The 23,567-nt window shown below is 36.5% G+C and overlaps 1 protein-coding gene across 6 annotated transcripts in view; it reads right to left on the bottom strand.

The window, feature by feature from the left end:
* Positions 1 to 23,567, bottom strand: part of NEXN (nexilin (F actin binding protein)) — a 38,900-nt gene that overhangs the window by 8,789 nt on the left and 6,544 nt on the right. For 3 of the 6 annotated variants that reach the window (XM_005871936.2, XM_014544367.1, XM_014544368.1), the window contains exons 2-9: positions 16,001 to 16,079; positions 13,968 to 14,159; positions 13,698 to 13,776; positions 13,465 to 13,613; positions 7,236 to 7,277; positions 5,705 to 5,899; positions 5,427 to 5,603; positions 3,558 to 3,746 (exon numbers count right to left, since the gene is read on the bottom strand). In XM_005871936.2, coding sequence (XP_005871998.1) covers positions 3,558 to 3,746; positions 5,427 to 5,603; positions 5,705 to 5,899; positions 7,236 to 7,277; positions 13,465 to 13,613; positions 13,698 to 13,776; positions 13,968 to 14,159; positions 16,001 to 16,027 — 1,050 coding nt within the window. In that variant the 5' untranslated portion in view covers positions 16,028 to 16,079. The remainder of the gene's footprint in view (positions 1 to 3,557; positions 3,747 to 5,426; positions 5,604 to 5,704; positions 5,900 to 7,235; positions 7,278 to 13,464; positions 13,614 to 13,697; positions 13,777 to 13,967; positions 14,160 to 16,000; positions 16,080 to 23,567) is intronic. The other 3 variants (XM_005871938.2, XM_005871937.2, XM_014544369.1) reach the window with 2 other exon arrangements.

Below are 23,567 nucleotides of genomic sequence, written 5' to 3'. Positions count from 1 at the left end.
GAACACGATGAAATACTTTGAGTTTATACTATCAGTTATTGAAATTAGGCATTAAGATCCCCTAATATTAAACACTTTTTAATTGCATTAAAATAAACCTGTGGTAAAAAAAAAAATAGAGCATTTCAGTTTAATCACAGTTTTGTCTGAATGAATTAGATAACCCTTCAGGATCCCTTCATAATCAAGCAGAAATTAATGCTATGATTTTATTATACTGATTTATTTATTGATTTATTATTGATTTCAGAGAGGAAGGGAGAGAGCGTAGAAACATCAATGATGAGAGAGAAATTAATTGGCTGCCTCCTGTACACCCCATACTGGGGATCAAGCCCACAACCTGAGCATGTGCCCTGACCAGGAATTGAACAATGACCTCCTGGTTCATAGGTCAACACTCAACCACACTGAGTCACACTGGTTGGACTGTACTGATTTATTTATGGTCAGCCCAATTGAAAAATAAATAATAGTTAATGTAGCTGCCAGGAACAATGCTAAGCACTTTACATGTATTGAATTATTTTATCTGTAACCCTACGAACTAGGAATTATTAATATCCCCATTTTAAGGCACTGAAAAGTAACTTGTTCAAAGTTAATACAAATAAGTGGTAAATGTAGGATTCAAATCTTAAAGGTCTTCCTATAATAAAATTACAAATAATGATTTAGACTCTTTTTAGTACTTTCATGAATTCCATGTCTGACTGCCATTTTTTCCCCAGGAATTGAATTTATGGGGTGACATTGGTTAATAAAATTACATGGGTTTCAGGGGTACAAATCTATAATACATCAGCACCCCCAGTCAAGTTTTCTTCCATCACCATTTATCTCCCCTTTACCGTCTCCTACCTCCCTCCACCCCACTATCCCTCTTGTAATCACCATACTGTTATCTAGTCTAACAGCCATTTAGATGTGACCTTGGGCAAGTTATCTAGCCAAAGTCTGAGTCTCCTTATCTGCAACAACTTTCATGGAGTTGTCATGAGAACTAAATAAAGTATGGAAACACTTAGTTGTGCTTGACACCATGATAACAAAATGGCAGTTTTATTATTACATTATTCCCTGTATATAGGCAATCTCTAAATTGCAATTAGAAATTTTGCTTTAAAATCATTGACTTGGAATACACTTCACCATGAAAAGCAATTACCTACTTCTCTTTTTCTATCTTCTGAAAGTATATATATAAACCTCTGGCTTGAAATAGACAGGGGAAAGAGAGAGGCAAAGGGTAATTATTTGTTCTAAGATTTATATATAACAGGCTTTACCAAAGAACCAGTTCAACTAAGAAACAATGTTTATATGGTCTTATCATCCAAAGATTGAAAACAAAAATTTTAGTGATATATGAATTAGCTGATCTATAATATGAAATGATGATACTTGGCCCTGGATAAGAAAACAATATAAATGAAGGGGAAACTCTCTTTTCTGATAACATAAATGTCTCTAGGAAACTAGATTTTTTGTTTAATACAGTTTTCCTTCCCTGCACTATTCCACTAGTGAATCACTGGGCCTAAAATCTGCCCCCAGGAGTAGCTTTCCTGATCTTTATAGCTACTTCTCATTTACCATTTCTGAATTATTCTACAAAAAATAAGTGGTTTCACAATGTTTGCAGGGCTTTTGTGTAGAACCCATTTGTGAAGCAAGGATTACCTCACAATGCACATAAAACAGCTTTAATCTCACTTATTCCACAAACATTAACAGAAGTTTTTTATGCTAGAATATGTTGTTCCACATGCTTGGTGAATGGTCTCAGCCTCACTGAGTGAGAAAGACAACCATCAGCAGCGACAATACAACATTAGTGTTATGCTGGGGAAGTCCTAAAGGTTATGAGAAGGCATAAAAGGAAGACCTCTCTGGAACACGTGTTATCAGGAAAGGCTTCCCAGAGAAAATGGAACATATGACTAGGAAATAGCACAGGGAAAGGACCGAGCGACATTCTTCACATAGCATTCATGAAAGCCTAGCTTTTTGAAGAACTGGGAAGAAATTTAGCATGTCTGGCAGGTCAAAGAAGAATCAAGAAATGAAACGAGAAATACAGTAGGACAAGATTATAAAGAAATTTGTTTTAAAAGTTTGTGTTTTTTGCTTACAGGAAGTGGAAAAATTTTTAACATTGTCAAATTTACTTTTTTTTTTAAATAAAGATCACTGCTGGCTTTTCAGGGAAGAATGGATTAAGGGCAAGAAAACAAGTTAATTAAGAGTTGGCCCAAGGCAAAGGGTAACAATGACCTGGATTATAGTGGTAGAAGTGGGAAATGTGAGAAAAATGATAGATTTTTCTGTTGTGAGTATCTGGTTGGGTAACAAAGCCTCGTCAACACTTGGATATATGTGTCTGAAGCTCACCCAGACACAGGGAGAAAGCCAGACCACCAAAGCCAATGGAAGTGTTTCAAGGAGGAGATGCCATGTTCACATGTCACCTTTTCTTGAAAAGAAAGTTTGTCAGATAACTAGATTTCACAATCATTAAAATGGTATGAGTTGCCGAAACCGGTTTGGCTCAGTGGATAGAGCATCGGCCTGCGGACTGAAAGGTCCCAGGTTCGATTCCGGTCAAGGGCATGTACCTGGGTTGTGGGCACATCCCCAGTAGGAGATGTGCAGGAGGCAGCTGATCGATGTTTCTAACTCTCTATCTCTCCCTTCCTCTCTGTAAAAAATCAATAAAATATATTTTTTTAAAAAATGGTATGAGAAGTATAACTTTGTGAGAGTTAAGGTTGGTAGCAATATCCAGCAATGATGGGTGAGCATTTTGGAGTTAAATACTTGTGATTAAATAGCTTTGGTCATTTAATATATACTGGATGTGATGGAAATTGAAAAGAGAGAAGGAGAGGAAGGGAGGAAGGAGGAAATGTGGGAAGGGAAAGGAGAGTGGAGAGGAGGGAAGGAAAGGTGGAGATAAAAAAATTCCCTATTGCCCTAACCTGTTTGGCTCAGTGGATAGAGCGCCGGCCTGCGGACTGAAGGGTCCCAGGTTCGATTCTGGTCAAGGGCATGTACCTTGGTTGCGGGCACATCCCCAGGAGGGGGTGTGCAGGAGGTAGCTGATTGATGTTTCCAAGGGCATGTACCTTGGTTGCAGGCACATCCCCAGGAAGAAGTGCAGGAGGCAGCTGATTGATGTTTCTATCTCATTGATGTTTCAAACTCTCTATCCCTCTCCCTTCCTCTCTATAAAAAACCAATAAAATATATTTTTTTAAAAAAATTCCCTATTCAGATACTTAGCCCTGGAAAACATGCTCTCCCAGAGAAGGAAGACCATATTCAACCCTCTATGCCAGTCAAAGCAATTCAATTAGAACCTTCTCAACACCACATGGAAACAAACACCTGTAACTGGCAGGTGTTACATCACAGGAGACTTAAAAACTGTTTGCCATCCCTACTGTTGGCACAAATTTCAGAAACAACAGGGTATTCCCCAAAGTTTAATGGTTTCTCTTAACTGAAAAGCTGAGTGAATCCTAATGGCATTATCCAGTTATATTCTGTCTTACCATGCTTCTCCGTGCTTCAGCAAATGCCTTCTTTTCCTCCTCTATTCTCCTTCTGGCTTCTTCTTCTGCTTTCCTTTTTTCCTCTTCTCTCCTTTGTCTTTCCAGCTCTTCAAAACTGAGTTTGAGTTTCCCAGGGCGGTACCCTTTAAAGATGTTTTCTGTGTCTTGGTTTTCCTCCTCTTCATTTACCTAGCCAAGAAACAACTCTCATTCATCAAAGACAGGAATGAATTATCAATCAAAGGGCACAGAATCAGCCATCTCAACAGGAATATTTCTTTGCCCTAAATATACTTGACCTAAATCCCCTTCTTTTATAATATCTTATATGATAAAATATTCAAATTTGAACAAATTCCAAATAAATATGTACTCAAGTTAAATAAAACTTCTCAAGCAAGTCATAATTTTAAATACATCCGATGAAGCATTTAAAAATTTAAGGGGTCATTTAAGAGTTATTAAACATTAACTTTCCCAGAACAAACATATAGCACGAGTGTGTGTGTGTGTGTGTGTGTGTGTACTTAAACTAAGGTTAAAATATACCTACACAGAGTCTCTGTGTGTGTGTGTGTGTGTGTGTGTGTGTGTACTTAAACTGAGGTTAAAATATACCTACACAAAGTCTCTTTGGAAGTAAAATAAATTTCTCATTAAAAAATATTTATGTAAAAGTCAAATTTTATTTTATAATTAAGATTCTAATTTAACATTAAATTGAAATTTGTTATCTGATTAATTGATGGTATTTCTATTTCAGTTCACTAAGCTGACAACTAATGATATCTAAAATATATAGATATTATGCAACTATGATTACTCAAAATTCAAAACCTTTTTCAAACAAATGTCTAAAAAATTAAAATTTTGGAGATATACTCCTTAGAACATCATTAATAAAAGTTGATCAAGAAATTATGAAAGCTTTAAAAAATTATAGAGGTTCTATTTTTAAATTCTTATGCAATCTGGAATTGGTGTTTTCTTATTTCAATTTTATTTTTCATTGATAAATCTATTAATATAATAAGAGTTAACATTTTTGAAGCACTTATTATATGACACTATTGTAACTGCTTTTGGTATTAACTCTTTTAACAATTAAGAAGTAGGCACAGTCCTAACCGGTTTGGCTCAGTGGATAGAGCGTCAGCCTGCGGACACAAAAGTCCCAGGTTCGATTCTGGTCAAGGGCATGTACCTTGGTTGCGGGCACATCCCCAGTAGGGAGTGTGCAGGAGGCAGCTGATCGATGTTTCTCTCTCATCGATGTTTCTAACTCTCTATCCCTCTCCTTTCCTCTCTGTAAAAAATCAATAAAATATATATTTTTTAAAAAGTAGGCACAATTATTTTCACAATTTTATAAATGAGGAAACTAAGACAGGTTAAATAATGCCCATGTTATACACTTTAATGGAAGACATCTGAACACAGGCAGTCTGGCTCCAAAACTCATGTTCTTAATGATTACACTATGTGTGTGTGTGTGTGTGTGTGTGTGTGTGTGTGTGTGTGTGTATACACATACTAGAGGCCTGGTGAACTTGGGGGATCCCTCAGCCCGGCCTGCCCCCTCCGGGAGCCCGGGAGCCCTCAGGGGATGTCCTACTGATGGCTTAGAGGGGAGCGGGCCTAAGCCGCAGTCTGGCCTCCCTCTGCAGGAGGCAACTGGGCCGATCATGGGAAGGCGCCACCCCCTTCACCCCCACTGCTGCTGCCACTGCCAGCCACCGTGGCTGCCGGCCCTCCTTGGCCCACGCAGCCACTGCGGCTTTGTCCGGAAGGACGTCCGGTCTATCCGGTCTAATTACCATATTACCCTTTCATTAGTATAGATTATTAATATAGATAAGCTTGTTTTACCATTTGCTGCCTTGCTTCTTCAAAAGCACGCTTCTCTTCTTCTAAACGTTGTCTTGCTTCTTCTTCAGCTTGCTTCCTTCGATTTTCTTGCCTTTGTCTTTCTAATTCTTCAAAAGTTAGTTTCAGTTTTCCAGGAGAAGTTGATTCTTTTTTTGCCTCATCATCCAGTTCATCATCCTAAGAAAACATAAAAACCCATCTTTTAATCATAAAGTAAATTCTGATAACCATCTCTACTGCTTTAACTTGCTCCTTAAGGAAAAAAAAAAAAGAATTACCATGACCAGTGAAAGACACTTTGCTTCCTTGAGAGACCGTCGTTGTTCTTCATATCTTATTCTTTTATCTTCTTCAGACTTGACCCTTTCTTTTTCTTCTCTTTCTTTTTCTAGATCCTCAAAATTCTTTATTTTTCCAGATGTTTTGTGTGATTTCACAGGTACCACTGTTATAAGTAGTGAATCATCTCCTTCCTAATTTATAAAATAGATAATTAGCATATTTCTAATCAAAATTTAGGTTTCATGGGACTTTACCTCCATCATTGGTGAATTTCATTACATTGCCATCAATGTTATGAAGAACAAAAATTTATATTTTTTACAGATTTTTATTAAATAGCTCTATCTCCAAAGTCATTGTACATTATGAGTTAATGTAATGCAAATCCATTGCTGATAAGGTTCAAGGATCATCTTCTTCCCTAGAAGATGGTGTTAATACAGCTGTTCAGATAAAACTACATGACATTAGCTGAATTTACTAGTAGCTATTCATGCACTAATCCCACAAAAGGTAGTGTGCAAGTGAGTACACTGTAAATCAATTTGATGGTGGAAGGATTCAGTTTAAACACACAAAGTTTCTCCATTTTTCTCTCTATGCAAGTTTTTATTTTATATCTCTTTAAAATGTTTTTTATTGATTTCAGGGAGAGGGAGAGAGAGACAAATATCAATGACAGAGAATCATTGATCAGGTGCCTCCTGAACACCCCTACTGGGGATCGAGCCCACAACCAGGCATACCCCAACCTGGAATCGAACTGTGACCTTCTGGTTCACAGGTCGACACTCAACCACTGAGCCAGACTGGCTGGGCTCTCCATGCAAGTTTTTAAATACTTAGTAAAGCAAATATTTAGTAGGTAAAAGCAAACAGGATTTCCAAGTGACTTATAAAACATTTTTATACTAGAAACAAAACTCTTCGGCATTTGGGCTTCTTGAAACTCTTAAATTTGTTTTTGTTTTTAATGTATTTTAGTTCCATTACATAATCTATTGTTGCTTCCAATTTATGTGGCTGTAGTTTTAGGCACACCATCAAATTGATTTTTAACTTTCTGTTAGATAGAAAAGGGTAACTAAATTTTCTGTGGCTGTTAAATTTTTCTTCATGGTAATAGATAATACTGCACTCTCTACTAATATGTGATAACCAAATAAACTATCAGGAACTCTGAGGAAAGAAGACAAATGATGAAAAGAAAACTGCCTTTTTAAACTGTAAGCTTTCAACAATCTCAACTATTAGTAATAGTTAAAAAAATATGTAGTCTTGCCAGAGTTATCTCAAACTGAGACTGTCTCTAACCATGAAAACAAAACATACTTTTCTTTAAAAACACTAAGGTATAATGTCAAAAGTGCAAAAAATATGATCTTGCTTTGCAAAATATTTTTGTCCTGTTTATTGTTGTTGCTGTATTTATAATAAAAAGAATAAAAACTTAATTTTTAATTAAAAGATTATTTGTGAATCAGATAGTTTTAGGTGAATGTTTCATTAAAGTAAATGTCCATTTACCTCTGATGCTGATTCAGTTCCCGTATTGTTTATGTCCTCAATCTATTGAATGAGAATTTCATATCATTACATTACATCAGATTTCTATTTTTTTTGCTTTTAAACATACAATGGAAAACTAATTTAATTATGACTTATGGTAAATTTTTAATTTATAATTTTTGAAATATTTTTGTTTCAAATTAGCTAATTATATCCCTTTAATTGAAGATTAAACCTTATATGGTTTTTGCATTTTGATATAAATATCAATATCTAGGGACCAATATATTAAGAAAAAATTAAAATAAAGCCTACCTTTGTAATATTCGAATTTGGATAATTGACCAAACTCATGACCTGGCAGTGAGCTTACATAAGCATCAGTTATTAATAAAATTATCCATTTAAACTGAGATACAGAAACATTTCTCCATTCTCTGTCTCTGCCCCAGTAAAAGAAAATCTATCATTAGCAATCAAATAACCATAACTGTATTTACAATAAAAATATATGGCAAAAAATATAACTGGCACAATAAAGTGTGATGAAAGGTATAGGCTTTCACATGGCTAGTTTAGAAAGGGAAAAAAATTCTGGAAGTCATAATTGTTTATATTTTGACCAAATCTAGGTAGGGAAGTCCCTCATTCAAAAGGAGGGAGCTCAATTTGGCCATTACTCGTAAGAAATATCACTGTTAGCTTGAAGGGCAGGCTAATGTACAAAAACTGAGAAATGAAGAGAAGAAAGGTAATTTAAAGAATGCAGTGTTTGAGATCTCAGGAAAAAGAAATATAAGCAATGGGAAAAGTTAGAAAGTAAAAATTCAGATTGTTTATTATCTTAATTTGATTTTTAACTCTGGTGAAAGAGCCTGGAAGTAGCGTGTAACTCACGCAGCCTAAGGGAATTCTGTTGTACCTTGGCTCATACTAGGAACTGGGCTGACTAAGGCCCTGTTCTGACACCATCCCACTTTTCTATGTTCTCTGTCAAGTAAGAAGTAATACATCTTATTAAGATACCAAATTTCTTGAAAAATAAATTATTCTGAACAAATCGTTAAAATATATCTATTTTTATATTTTAATAGTTGATCAATAGTTGTGTTCAGAGTAATTTGCTTTGTTACAGAATTATTTATCACACTGATTTGCCATGTAAATGGTGAACGTTTTATTGAATGATGTATTATACTAAGAAACAATTTACTGGATCTATAATGAAATAACTACAAAATTATTTCCTTTCGAAAAGATGTTAACAATTCCTCTACAAATCACAATCTCTCAATAAAAAGTTCTAAGAGATATGATGAGAAGCCAGGCATTAAGAGTATTGGGAAGAATTTCACTCAGCCTCCCTCCTGACTCAGGAATCCCTTCTATAGCTTTTTTAAAAAAAATTGATTGATTTTAGAGAGAAAGGAAGGGGGGAGAGAGAGAGAAGGGGAGAGAGTCACCGATTTGTCATTCCACTCATTTATGCATTCATTGGTTGATTCTTGTATGTGCCCTGACCAGGGATCGAAGCCGCAACCTTGGCTTATTGGGATGACACTCTAACTGAGCTACCCAGCCAAGGCTATAGCATTCTTGAATATGGACTCATACAAGTGGATTTTTCAAACAAACATTAAGATTCTTCTTGCCCTAGGCTATTTGGCTCAGTGGAGAGAGTGTCAGCCTGTGGACTGAAGTGTCCCAGGTTCGATTCTGGTCAAGGGCACATGCCTGGGTTGTGTACTTGATCCCCTGTAGGGGGTGTGCAGGAGGCAGAGATTATTTTCTCTCATCATTGATGTTTCTATCTCTCTCTCCCTCTCCCTTCCTCTCTAAAATCAATAAAAAAATATTTTTTAAAAAGAAAAAAAGATTCTTCTTGACTACCTATGTCATACCTTACTACTTATATTCAAAGAAAGATTAATTGTATTAGATATGAGCAGAAAATGTACTTAATTGGGATTTTAAATTATTTGCAAGATAAAAATTGCTATTAGTAGTTCATTTTGTTCTATCTAAATATTCTCAAATAATTAAACAGGCCAAAAATTTCATTAACCAAGACTGTATGGCACCCTGCCACATAGTATCAGGGGTTACTGAGGTGGTTCTCTTTCATGATTATATTTTATTTCCATCTCTCTTTGAGTATCCTATGTATTCATCATGTTCAAACTCACGTCTTCAACATACACATAGTTTTTCTTTGAGAAACCACTACCTACATATTCAGTGCCTGGGGTTACGATGGGTCTAGTGAGTAATCAGTGCTTTTTTGAAAATGGACAAGACTTAAAAGAAGTACACTAAACAATGTGCATACTCATTGTTTGCTACCAAACACCCTGTATTTTAATTATATATTTTATTATAATGCTATTACCTTATTTTATACTTTATACAAATGAAATTACATATATATTATCTTTATAGTCTACATATGTAAAAGGCTAATATGCAAGTGTCCCCTTGGGAATTCCACCGGGAGACTAGGAGTTTGATTGCTCACTATGACATGCACTGATCACCAGGGGGCGGCGCAGAACATGATGGGTGACCAGCAGCAGTAGCGGGGCGCTGAGGGAGCAAGGTAAGGAGGAGGCGGGGAGGCTTGGGGGAACCACGTGGTGGCAGCATGTGGGTGGCTAGGGAAGGAGGAGGAGGGGAGACGGGAAAGGCAGGAACCTGTTTGGCCCTGATCACCAGCCAGGCCTAGGGACCCTACCCGTGCACAAATTTCATGCACTGGGCCTCTAATATTATAATTGTATTCCCTTGTGAAATTTCATTGCAAAGGTATACTAGTCTTTTATGGAGGTGACAGGGGCAAAGTATATACCATCCTTTCCTCAGATAAAGAGGTACATAGTCATAAAATAGAGGAATTTTCAATTGTTGCCTATAATTCATCTGGCATATGTCATTAACTGCCACCATGCAAGTGGTTATTGGTGCTATAGAAGTGGTTATTTGCAAAGTCTAGGTAAATAAATGTCTTTGACATGCAAATATGGCGTATGCTTTGCTTTCTTTGTCATTTTTCTTTTTATAAAGTAGCAGAAGCTGAAAAGAGCATAGCAAATAGATTTAAGGCACTTAAAGAGTAGGCAAAAAAATAGTCAAGTACAATCTCACAATTACAATGTTTTTTTAAGAGATAATATACTATGAAGAATCTGTTACAATATTTGTTAAAATACTGATGAGAGGAGAAAGTAAAATGGTTCTATAATATTTTATCTATATGTATTATTATTTAGGTAAAACATTAGGTATGTATAGCCACTTACTCTGTACCAGGCACAGTTCTAAGTGCTTTACATTTATTAACTCAGGTAACCTTATTTACAACTCTAGGAAAATAAATACCATTATTATCTCATAAAGCTCAAAACACTGATCATCTCTTTTGATCTTCCAGTGTAGATCTGGTTTAGCACATCTATCTATACCAGGGGTGGGCAAACTTTTTGACTGGAGGGCCACAATGGGTTCTTAAACTGGACCGGAGGGCCGGAACAAAAGCATGGATGGAGTGTTTGTGTGAACTAATATAAATTCAAAGTAAACATCATTACATAAAAGGGTACGGTCTTTTTTTTTTTAGTTTTATTCATTTCAAACAGGACGGATCCGGCCCGCGGGCCGTAGTTTGCCCACGGCTCAACCTGTGGGTCGTGACCCCTTTGGCGGTCGAACGACCCTTTCACAGGGGTTGCCTAAGACCATCCTGCATATCAGATATTTACATTACGATTCATAACAGTAGCAACATTACAGTTACGAAGTAGCAACGAAAATAATTTTATGGTTGGTTCACAACACAAGGAACTGTATTTAAAGGGCCAGAAGGTTGAGAACCACTGTTCTAGACAAAGCCCTGGTGACAGAGGCCGAGGCAGGGGCAGTTAGGGGCAATCAGGCTGGCAGGGAGATGTTTAGGGGCGATCAGGCTGGCAGGCAGAGTGGTTAGGGGCAATCAGGCATGTGAGCAGTTAGGAGCCAGCCGTTCCGGATTGCGAGAGGGATATCCAACTGCTGGTTTAGGCCCGATCCCACAGGGATCCCTGCGGGATTGGGCCTGAACTGGCAGTCCAACATCCCCCGAGGGGTCCCGGATTGGAGAAGGTGCAGGCTGGGCTGAGGGACCCCCCCCCCCCCATGCACGAATTTCGTGCACTGGGCCTCTAGTAAACAGTATAACTGTCTCTGTCATCTATTCAACTATATGACTACAGATTATTTATAATGTAAAACAAATATCAATATATTAAAGAAATTTTTGTGATCAATCAGTTCTTTATTTAAAATATAATTATTACTATTAGAACTATAAGTTTCTGTCATAATAATTAATATTTGAGAGATTAGTTTTTTCTGGACTTCATATATTCTTGAGTATTTCAAAAATACCAGCCTCTTACTTCTCATGCTCTTAGCTAAAATATACGGGAATTCGAAGTTCATTAACAGATTATATAAAATCACAGTAATAATACTTTAATTCTCATTTCTCCTCTATGGGCATCAGTTATATAAAGGAAACTAGAGGCCCGGTGCATGAAATTCGTGCATGGAGAGGGTGGGTCCCTCAGCCCAGCCTGCACCCTCTCGCAATCCGGGACCGCTGGCTCCTAACCACTCACCTGCCTGCCTGCCTGATTACCCCTAAACGCTTGCCTGACTGCCTGATCGCCCCTACCTGCTCACCTGATTGCCTGATTGCCCCTAACTGCCTCTGCCTCGGCCCCCACTACAGCAGCTTCGTCTGGAAGGATGTCCAGAATGACATCTGGAAGGCTGTTCGGCTGTGCAGTCTAATTAGCATATTACGCTATTATTATTATTAGTAGTAGTAGTAGTAGTATTGATGGCTGACATACATTTGCTCCCCGCTCCTATTACCATCCCCAACTTAAAAAAATTAAACTAGATAATACCACTCGGCCCCCACTACAGCAGCTTCGTCTGGAAGGATGTCCAGAATGACATCTGGAAGGCTGTTCGGCTGTGCAGTCTAATTAGCATATTACGCTATTATTATTATTAGTAGTAGTAGTAGTAGTATTGATGGCTGACATACATTTGCTCCCCGCTCCTATTACCATCCCCAACTTAAAAAAATTAAACTAGATAATAATACCATTTTTTTTATTAGATTTCCAGAACATATTTTATTTATTTATTTATTGTTAATCTTCACCCAAGGATATTTTCCCATTGATTTTTTAGGGAAAGAGGGAAAGACAAAGAGAAAAACATCAATATGAGAGAAATACGTTGACTGGTTGCCTCCTGCACAAGCCCTGACCAAGGGCCTGGGCCTGGGAGGAGCCTGCAACCACGGTATGTGCCCTTGGCTGCAATCAAACCCAGGACCCTTTGGTCTGCAGGCCAATGCTCTATCCACTGAGCCAAACCGACTAGGACTAATAATACCATTATTAAATAAAATGTGATTTAATTGGTTTCAAATTCTTGAGTAGAAAGATATGCTCATTATGCCTTAGTGTTTGATAATAACCAAGTATTTACTGATTGCTATTAAAAGACCAGCATTTTATTAAGTGTTTGTGGATAGCTTATATGTGAAATTGTCTTATATCTATACTAGAAGCCCAATATCTATACCAGTATATCTATACTGGGGTCCCTCGGCATAGCCTGTGTGGATTGGGCCGAAACCGGCAGTCCAACACTGCCTGCCGCTCCTGCTCATCCCGGAACCGCTGCGTCTGCCACCACCGCCACTAGGTAGGTTCACTGCAGCTCTGCTGAGGTCTCCGGGCTGCAACGGCCAGCCGTGAGCCCTGTGTCTGGCTCCCATCTGTCAGCTGAGCAGCGCTCCTGCTGTGGGAGTGCACTGACCACCAGGGGGCAGCTCCTGCATTGAGCACATCATAGCTACTGGATGTTCGGTCACTTAGGCTTTTACATATATAGATAAAATCCTCTAACATGTCAAGAAAAATAACCAATGTGGACAGTTTAAGGAATGTGGATGGAAGGGTAAGATGGTATATAACACAAAAAAAATTCAACCTTAAAATAAGCACATTCTGCCCTTAGCCTTCTAGGCATTTGATATTAAATATTTGTGGTTAGGATCTTGTTTTCAAGGTAGCTACTATGTAATAGGTTCGTGTTACATTAAAATATTTTAATTAGGCAGCATAATGATTAGTTTTACTCTGTAAAATTAGTTTCTAAAGCAAATACTAACTTAATATTTAGTTTATACCTGCTCAGCCCTTTTTGCTAATTCACGTTGTATCTTCCTCTTTTCTAACATATCCTGCTCAATTCTGCGTTTTCGTTCCTCCTCTGTTCTCTTCCTTTGTTCCTCTTGTCTTTGTTTCTCCATTTCAGCAAATCTACCTTTAACAGTTCCTGAGAATAGATGAAACATGCTTGATACTTTGCTGTTTTCCTTCTTTACAATTTCATTTACAATTTACCCTTCAAGTGTCTTACCTGTTAGCTTGGGAACATAAGCTTTATCTACTTTAGAAGACACCTCTCCCTCTTCATCAGAAGCAAGCATTTCTTTAATCTAGATGGTTAAATTAATATGAACATGTCACAAATTTAGACTAAACCACATTATATGCAGAGTTGGAAATTAGTTTTTAAATACAGAAAATTATCTTAATTATGGTTAATATGAAACATAGTAAATGTGAATAATGAAATGTAAATTAATAAGATGAATATTTGCACAATAGTAAAATAAAATAAAATAACCTCCTGTTTTCTCCTGTTCCATTCTCTCTCTCTAATATATTGTTCTTTTCTTCTTTGCTTTTCGTCTCTAGATCTCCTTTGATTTCTTTCTTCCCTGGCTCTTTGCATGGCTTCAAACTTATCCTTTACATCACCTTTGCCAAGTTTTGGCACATAGGTTTTTGGGACAGGTTTAGATGAAGAAAGCAGAATCTTCGTTAGAAGAAAATAAAGAAAAGAAAGTTGAAAAAAATAAAGATAGGAATAAGTTAGGTAAAGATAGATCAGAATAAGCAATACAAGAAATACTTGTTGAAACAGAAAATAGAAATGAGTTTGAAACCTTTATTTTAACCACAAGAATCTGATTATATACTGTCTGAAGTCTAAATCTAAAAAAGGAAATTATAGAAAATATGAGAGTAAAATTTTATTAATATATAGTACAGAAGTTCCATCTTGTAAGTGCATTCCACTGAAGCCGAGGGCTAGTAAAATATATAAATTGAATACTGGATTCTAATTTAAAATAACCTGTATTTTATCAACCTACTCCCATTGCTTGCTTAAAAGATACCCAGACTAATTTTTTAAAATATATTTTTATTGATTTCAGAGAGGAAGGGAGAGGGAGAGAGAGATAGAAATATCAACACAACAATGATGAGAGAGAGCTACCAATCAGCTGCCTCCTGTACACTCCCCACTAGGGATCTAGCCCCCAACCCAGGCTTGTGCCCTGACAGAGAATTGAACCATGACCTTCTGGTTCATAGTTTGACTCTCAACTACTGAGCCACACTGGCCGGGCACCCAGACTAATTTCAATAAATTAGATGAAGTTGAAAATAAAGCAAAAGTTTAGGCTTTAAAGTTTAATTCACACATTAATGTTCTTGCTTGTTTCCATATCTAATATGAGTTAAACTTAAGTCCAGTCCTTTATTTCTCATTTGCAGCTGAGATGTGCCAGGGTCTTTGTGCACAGGCAAAGACGACTTATATTGTTACTGCCCATCCAGAACTTCTATAAACCAACATTAAAAATGTGTAAGAATGTCCGGCTGGTGTTGCTCAGTGGTTGAGCATCGACCTACGAACCAGGAGGTCATAGTTTAATTCCCAGTCAGGCCATATGCCCTGGTTGTGAGCTCGGTCCCCAGTGTGGGGTGTGCAGAAGGCAGCCGATCAATGATTTCTTTTCTATCATTGATGTTTCATCCCTCTCTCTCCCTCTCCTTCCTCTCTGAAATCAATAAAAATATACGTTTTTAATGTGTAAGAAAGTTGTCTCATTCCAAATAGGATGAGCTCTATAGGAAAATTTCCAAATGGCAAAAGAGCTTCCCAAAACTTTTCCTCCACTATAAAACCTAGAAAGCAAATTATTTTCATCATTTTTTAAAATTAAGCTGATCTCTAAAAGAAGTTTCAGTAAATAAAGCTTCAGTTCTTACTTAGAACGCCAAACCCTTTCTCCTAAGCACTAATGACAAATTGCTAATTAATCTGGCATACCCAGCCCCTATTTTATCTACTTATGGTGTCATTGGCCATTTAAAGTTTTATTACGTTTATAATTTGGGGGCATCACCAAATTTGGGGTTGGTTTCTTCTTACTACAACTCTCCATAACTGCAGCCAAGAACCAGAAAATGGCTGAGAAGTTTTATTGCAGCTTCTGGAGGAAGTGCTAGTGGGGACCCTCACCTGAGAGTGAATTATTGCTAACTCCTGAGAGTGCAAGTCAAATCCGTTTTTTTAATACTGAAAATATAACTTCTAAGACTTAACAAGATATTAAAATTCTACTCAAGATACTTCCCATCACATCCACTTTACTATCATTCACAAATTTAATAATCATGATTCTTAGATTGGAACCAAAGCAAAACTACGGGACCCAAGACCAGCCTGTGAATTTCTTATGATTTATGTCTTGACACTATGTTGTTATGAATTTGTCAATATGACCTTTCCACTGAACAACTGCCAGCAGTTCTACAGTCAACCTTAGGTTTCCCCCTACTTCTTTTTTAACTCTGGAGACTTACCTCAGCCTTTTGGGAAATATCATTCATGTTTGCTCTATGTCGTCTTGGGGTGATTATGAAGCTTTGTGTATTTTTGCACCTGAAAAATATTAGTATTGAATAAGAATTTTAATGACTTAATTTTAAAAAATATGCTATGCATTTTTGTGAATATTAATAGTATGTTAATTGCTCCTTAAGAAATACTGACATTATCCAGGTAAGTCCTAAATTGTGATAACTCTTAGCTTCTTTCCCCAAGATTTAGGGTAGAGAAGGTACAAGATGCATGGTATTAAAAGATCTTTGTAAGTGTATGGCCCAAAATAGCTTGTGACTATAGCTAGTGCACTTGCAAAGAATTTGTGTCCTGCAGTTATTAGGTGTATTATTCTATAAATATCAACCAGGTCAAGGTGGTTGATAGTGTTATTGAAATTTCTGTCTGCACTTTTTTTTTGGCCTAGTTTTACCAGTCTTCAACTATGTGGAATTGTCTATTTCTTCTTTTAATTCTGTCATTTGTGTCTCATATAATTTCAAACTCTCTTAAGTGCATATACATTATGATTTTAATATCTTCTGTTAGAATTGACCCTTTCATCAGTATGAAATTTCTGTCTTACCTCATTGCCTTGAACTTATCTGATATTAAAATAGCTACATCAGCCAAAACCGGTTTGGCTCAGTGGATAGAGCGTCGGCCTGCGGACTGGAGGGTCCCGGGTTCGATTCCGGTCAAGGGCATGTACCTTGGTTGCGGGCACGTCCCCAGTGGGGGATGTGCGGGAGGCAGCTGATTGATGTTTCTCTCTCATCGATGTTTCTGACTCTCTGTCTCTCTCCCTTCCTCTCTGTAAAAAATCAATAAAATATCTTTAAAAAAAAAAAAATAGCTACATCAACTTTCTTAAGTTTAATTTGCATAGTATATCATTTTCTAGCCATTTATTTTCAACCTACCTCTGTCTTTACATGTGAAGTACATCTTTTGGATACAGCACATAATTAGACTTTGCTTTTTAAAAAAAAATCAATTCTGATATTATCTTTTAATTGCAGTGTTTAGTCTATTAATATTTAATGTAATTATTTATATGAATGGACTTAAGTCTACCATTTACTATTTATTTCTTATTTGTCCCCTCTTTTTTGTTCTTTTATTATTTTTTTTCTTGCCTACTTCTGGATTAATTGAATACTTTTCAGAGTTTTACTGTAATTTATTTATTGTAATTTGTAAAATTAAAAAATAGCTTTACTAAGTTACAGTTGACAGACAATAAAGTACACTTTTTAAAAGTGCACAATTTGATAAGTTCTGACATATGTATGTATTCATGACACCATCACCACAATCAAGAAAATGAATATATACATTATTCCCAAACGTTTTCTCAGACCCCTTACTTCCTTCCTCTTCCTGCCTCTCCCTCCCCCACACCCCCAACCCCAGGCAGATATGCTTTCTGTCACTATAGATTAGTTCAAATTTTCTATAAATGGAATTATATAGTATGTACTTGATTGTCTGGCTTTTTTTCACCCAGCATAATTATTTTGAGGTTCATCCACGTTGTTGCATTTGCCAATAGTTCATTCCTTTTTATTACTGATTATTATATGCCACAATTTGTTAACCATTCATCTGTTGATAGACATTAGGGTTGTTTCCAGTTACTATTACAAATAAAGCTGCTATGAACATTCATGTACAAGTCTTGAGGCAGCCAATAGATGTTTCTCTCTCATCGATGTTTCTATCCCTCTCTCTCTCTCCTTCCCTCTCTCTCTAAAATCAATAAAAACATATGTTTTTTTTTAAAAAAAGAGAAATGTTTTGTAGTATTCAGTGTGCGGGTCTTCCATATCTTTTGTGAGATTGATCCCTAAAAAATTTTCACATTTGTTGTTGCTTTTGTAAATGGTGTGTTTTTAGGTTTCAATTGATAATTGTTTGTTGCTAGTATATAAATACATAATTTATTTTTGTACTATGATCTTATATCCTGCTACCCTGCTAAAGTAAAATTATCAATTCCATTGGGTTTTTGTTTGTTTTAGATTTCATTAGATTTTCTACATAGATGATTGCATCATCTGTGAACACTTTTTCCTTTCCAATCTGGATGTCTTTTATTTCTTTTTGTGGCCTGACTGTACTAGCTAGAATTTCCAGGACAGTGTTAAGTAGAAGTAATGAGAGCAGGCTTCTTTGCCTTGTTCCTGATCTCAGGGGGAAAAATTTTCTCTCACCAATAAGTATGATTTTAGCTATAGATTTTTTCTTAGATGAACTATATCAGATTAAGTTCCTTTCTATTCCTATTATGCTGCAGTAATTTCAGGAATGGGTGTTGAATTATCTAATGCTTTTTCTGTGTCTATTAAGATAATCATGTGGTTTTAATTTTTATTATGGTGAATCAATTTATTTATTTTCAAATGTTAAATCAACTTTCCATTCCTAGGATAAATTTCATTGGTCATGATGTATTACCCTATACATCCTGATAAATTCAGTTTGATAAAATTTTGTTAAGAAGTTTTCCATCCACGTTTGCAAAGGATATTGGTCTGTAGGTTTTTTTCAAATATTTTTTTATTGATTTTAGAGAAGAAAGGAGAGATAGAAACATCCATGAGAGAAGCATCAACATTGATTGGCTGCTTCCTGCAAGTCCCCTGCTGGGGATCAGCTTGCAACCTGGGAATCAAACCAATCACCTCTTGGTGCATGGGTCAGCGCTCAATCACGGAGCCACACAGGCCAGCTGGTTTGTAGTTTTATATTCTTGTAATACCTGTGTGATTGTTTTTTCAATTTTTTTGTATTGATTTTAGAGAGGAAGAGTGTGGGAGAGAGAGATAGAAACATCAATGATGAGAGAGAATTATAGATTGGTTGCCTCCTACATGGTCTCTGCTGGGAATTGAGCTCAAAACCCAAGAATCGAACCAAGACCTCCTGGTTCATAGGTTGACCCTCAACTACTGAGCCACACCTGTTTTTGTTAACTGAGTAATACTTCTCTCACAGAATGAGTTGGGAAGTATTTTCTCTTCTTTAATTTTCTGTAATAGTGCATGTAGAGTTGGTATTATTTTTTTCCTTAAATGTTTGCAAGAACTTCCGAATGAAATCATCTGGGGCTAGTTTTCTTTGTGTGAGGAGATAATATGATGGGGTGAGTGGGTCTCGATTCCATGTAACTATTAACAAAGTGATAACTGTTGTAGTTTAATGGGCCGGTGGGTGCTTATACATTACTAACAACAATTACTAATAGCCCTGGCCAGTTTGATTCAGTGGATAGAGCGTTGGCCTGAGGACTGACGGGTCCCAGGTTAGATTCTGGTAAAGGGCACATGCCCAGGTTGTTGGCTCGATTCCCAGTGGGGACTGTGCAGGAGGCAGCTGATCAATGATTCTCTCTCATCATTGATGTTTCTATCTCTCGCTCCCTCTCCCTTCCTCCCTGAAATCAATAAAAATATATTTTAAAAAACAATTACTAATAAAAGCAGGCCATGCTTGGATGAAAGTATGTCATTAATCAAGGTTTACAAGCAATCTACTTCTACATGCCTGAGATAAAAGTAACTATTAACTCTAGTCCTATTCGCTTATCTGAGCCATTCTATCATATCTAGAGTTACCTATCAGATATTTCTTCTTGTATAACCAACAAAATCTACCCTTAATACTCATAGTTTCTCAAACCTTAAAGTTACTACTGGTTTATTTTTCTATATCTTCTACATTTTAATAGATTGTCAAGATTGTGAATGTTGCTTTCAAATTTGTTCTTACATGTTACTTCACTATTTCCACTGCCCCCATTCTACTATAAGTCTTCACCTCACATTTTGATTACCATAATTTGATCATAAGACCTAAATCCAAGTTCCAACACTGTTGCTTCCTAGTTAGGATTAGAAAAGATAACATGTGTAACGACTCTAGAATAATATCTAACATTAGTAGGTATCAATAAGTTTGATTCATTTCATTACTCCTGGTGTCCCTCACTACAATGTACCCTCTTCAGTAAAAACCTACAATTCCCTGCAAGTGAGCAGGGAACCTTTAAATTCATTTGTATCATTTAAGAGGAATACCAAAGGGTACGAAGAAAATTTGAGCAATCTCATATAGGACTATGGGGATTGATAATTTTAGCTGAATTAATTGGCCAGATGAACTTCAAGAAGACTTTTTTCCTGGTAAAATGAAAGAAAATTGTGTGGCTTGGTGACAATAAAGAATTACCCTGTCAAAAATAGTCGGGAGAATAAATGAATCAGCTCTCTTCATCAAATTTTTTTTAAATCTTCAAATTATATCTTGACTTATTTATAGAATCCGAATGAAATAAGATTGATCTTTAAACTTTACTGAGTAAAACCACTTAGAATAGTTCTTTAAATGTCATTTCAGTATTTTGAGCTCCGTTTTGAAAGTCTGTGAAAATTTGAACAGTACTAAACCTTAACTTTTTTGGTTAAAATATAGGCAAGTGATCCTTTGCTGATAGTTGGCTCTGTTCTACATTTTGAGGGTAAAAGAGTTTTAGCAAAACACATTTATGAGCTTTTTGTGTTATGGAGTTGTTTTTTTAAGGTCTAGATTACAAACCAAGAGGACTCATATCTCTTAACTAGCTTTATGTTAGAGAAATTAATTTCAAAATCAAGCAGATAAATACTTATAGGATTCCTTTATAAACAGTTTTTTAAAGGTATGACTCTGGCTGGTAGAAACAACAGTGTATTCCAACTGTTAACTCAGTTGTCTTTCTGGGCTAAACCAAGGTTAAAAGTATAAATTTGACTACATTTGGTTTATTAGCTTCACAGGAAAAAATTCTATTCCACAGTCACTGATTGTATTGTCTAATCTAAATCCACCATCTCACTAACACACTCCTAGATCACAATATGAAAAAAATAATGATGAAAATAATCAAGCTAACATTTATTAAGCCTTTACTGTGTGCCAGGTAATGTGCTAATTTATTCCCCACAAGAACCCTTTAAGGAAATTCTATTATCAAACCCTGTCTCAAAACAAAAAAAAAGTCTAAGCCTAGTAATTTAAAATTTCTTAAAATATTAGTACAAAAATAATGTCTTAGAGTTTATCTAATAGGATTTGAAGTCTTCTGTAAATTATTACAGCTGGGAAAAATCAAGTGACTTGCCTAAGACCACACAATTAATGAGTGATGGACACAGGATAAAAATGGGCAGAGTTTGTCTACAGAGTCTGCACTCTTGCCCATTGTATTATGCTGATGCCAAGAAAATAGTACAACTGGTGTGTGTGATGGGGATGGGGGCGTACTTTATAAGGTTTTACTTATTAGTGTAATCAACAGAACATTAATGCAATCATTTGAGAACCACAATTCTGAGCAGTAGAAATATGTTGGAAGCCAAAAGCCATGATTGATAGTATTCTCTGTATTTAGTGAATTTGTCAGCTTTTTCTGGTAACTAACTGACAGTCGAACATGGTGATGGGTAACTGAGAAACAGACATTTTGCCTCAGGTGAGCAGCACAGAGTTTTTATTTAAGCTACTTTATTTCTTTTTAAATGGATACATACTAGCAGTTATTCTCTTAGAATTAACTTGGAGTTAGATAGAACACAGACTTAGGTTTTTAAATGATTCTCAGGTACTAAACGCAATGCAGCTATCTCTGATGGTTGTGGTTTTAGAATTCATTGAGTGAATTCATTCATGCTTAATCTAGGTAGGGGCTGTTTTGATATCTGATTATTAAAGGGTCCAAGTCAGTGACATGCACGTAGCACTCCTATTTCTGTAAATAATGAGAGTGAAGAATGAAGAAACGGTATTCACACATATGTCATTCTCTTGATTAAGAAAAATACTGATATGTCTCATCATTCTGTTAAATTGTCAAAAGTACAGAAGGCTTCTGAATTTCTTATCTAACAGAACATTATTGAACAGAACAGGACATGATTTAACATTATTTAACGTTAGATACTCTTAGAGCAACCAAATTCACTTTTAGTTGTATAATGACAGTGAGAATGTTAGTTTTATGAAGGCTTTTTAAAGAATTAACTGATTCCAAGACATGGACTTTGAAATGTTCACAATGTAGCTGAATGTTATACATTTTAGTGAAGCTCAACACTAAATTATAAATCCATCATGGAAGTTTTGTGGGAGTCACAGACACCAACCTTTAGTTAAGGAATGGAGCCATAAGCTCTCCAAAATGCAGCTGAAAATATTTAATTCCCTTAAATCCTCTCCTTTTTGTCTCCTAGGACCCTCTCTCCACCCTCCCTCCACAATGCCCTAAATACTCATGTCCTTCCTCCTGGAAGGGTATTACTCACCTTCTACTCTGCCAAAGATGCCTCCCTCTCTTGTATCAACCAACTAGGGACCATGCCTTGGACTAAATAGCTGCTCGATATATAAATGATCATAATTATTTGTGGTGGCATGTGGATTATGAAATAAAAATTCAGAACAAATGATATATACAGGTTTAATCTTGTCATAACTTTTCATAAACCCTCTTGCATACAAAAATTTACAAACTTTTTCAATTTTCAATTTGATAAAACATTAATTCAAAATAATTTGAGCCCAGCCGGTATAGCTCAGTGGTTGAGCGTCCATTGACCTATATGCCAGGTGGTCACCAGTTCGATTCCCAGTCAGGGCACATGCCTGGATTATGGGCTCAATCCCCAGTGGGAGACATGCAGGAGGCAGCCTATCGATGTTTCTGTCTCTCTCTCCGCCTTTCCTCTCTCTCTCTCAGATCAATAAAAACATTTTAAAAAATAATTATTTGAAATCGTCCAACTTTTGTTTGCTTAAGGACATTTGTAGCAAAATATTCAGAAATATATATATACTGAGTGGCCAGATTATTATGACCACCTGACGTTTGTAGGCAAATTAGCTATAACTTCGCACTGAAGTTGCTAGAGGGCCAGACCATTATAAATAGGGAAGCAGGTTGTTTACCACGACAGTAGAAGTGATTTTTTTCTGAAGATATGGGTAAACAACTCGATTTAACAGCCTTTGAATGTGGGATATATATACACTGAGTGGCCAATTATGACCACCTAACGTTTGTAGGCATATTAGTCGTACACTGCATTGTATGGAATATGGAAGCCGAAGGCCTGTTCAAACACCTTTGCTGTCTGCAGTTACCAAGATAAAAGTCTCCAATTTTGCACAGGAACACAAGGATTGGACAGTCGAGCAATGGAAAAAAGTCATGTGGTCCGATGAATCACGTTTCCAGTTGCATCATGCAGATGGCAGAGTGAGAATTTGGCGGAAACAGCATGAAAACATGCACCCCACATGCATGAGTACAACCCTTCAAGCTGGTGGGGGCAGTATTATGGTTTGGGGCATGTTTTCCTGGCATGATTTGGGCCCTTTAATTCATGTGGAACAACGTCTGAATAGCACAACATACCTAAGTATCATTGCTGATCAAGTTCATCCTATCATGTTGATGGCGTATCCCAATGGAGATGGCTTCTTCCAACAAGACAATGCGCCATGCCA

This window comes from Myotis brandtii, unplaced genomic scaffold (assembly GCF_000412655.1).
Source record: "Myotis brandtii unplaced genomic scaffold, ASM41265v1 scaffold36, whole genome shotgun sequence".
Classification (NCBI taxonomy): Eukaryota; Metazoa; Chordata; class Mammalia; order Chiroptera; family Vespertilionidae; genus Myotis; species Myotis brandtii.
This window is presented reverse-complemented; position numbering and strand designations above follow the sequence as displayed.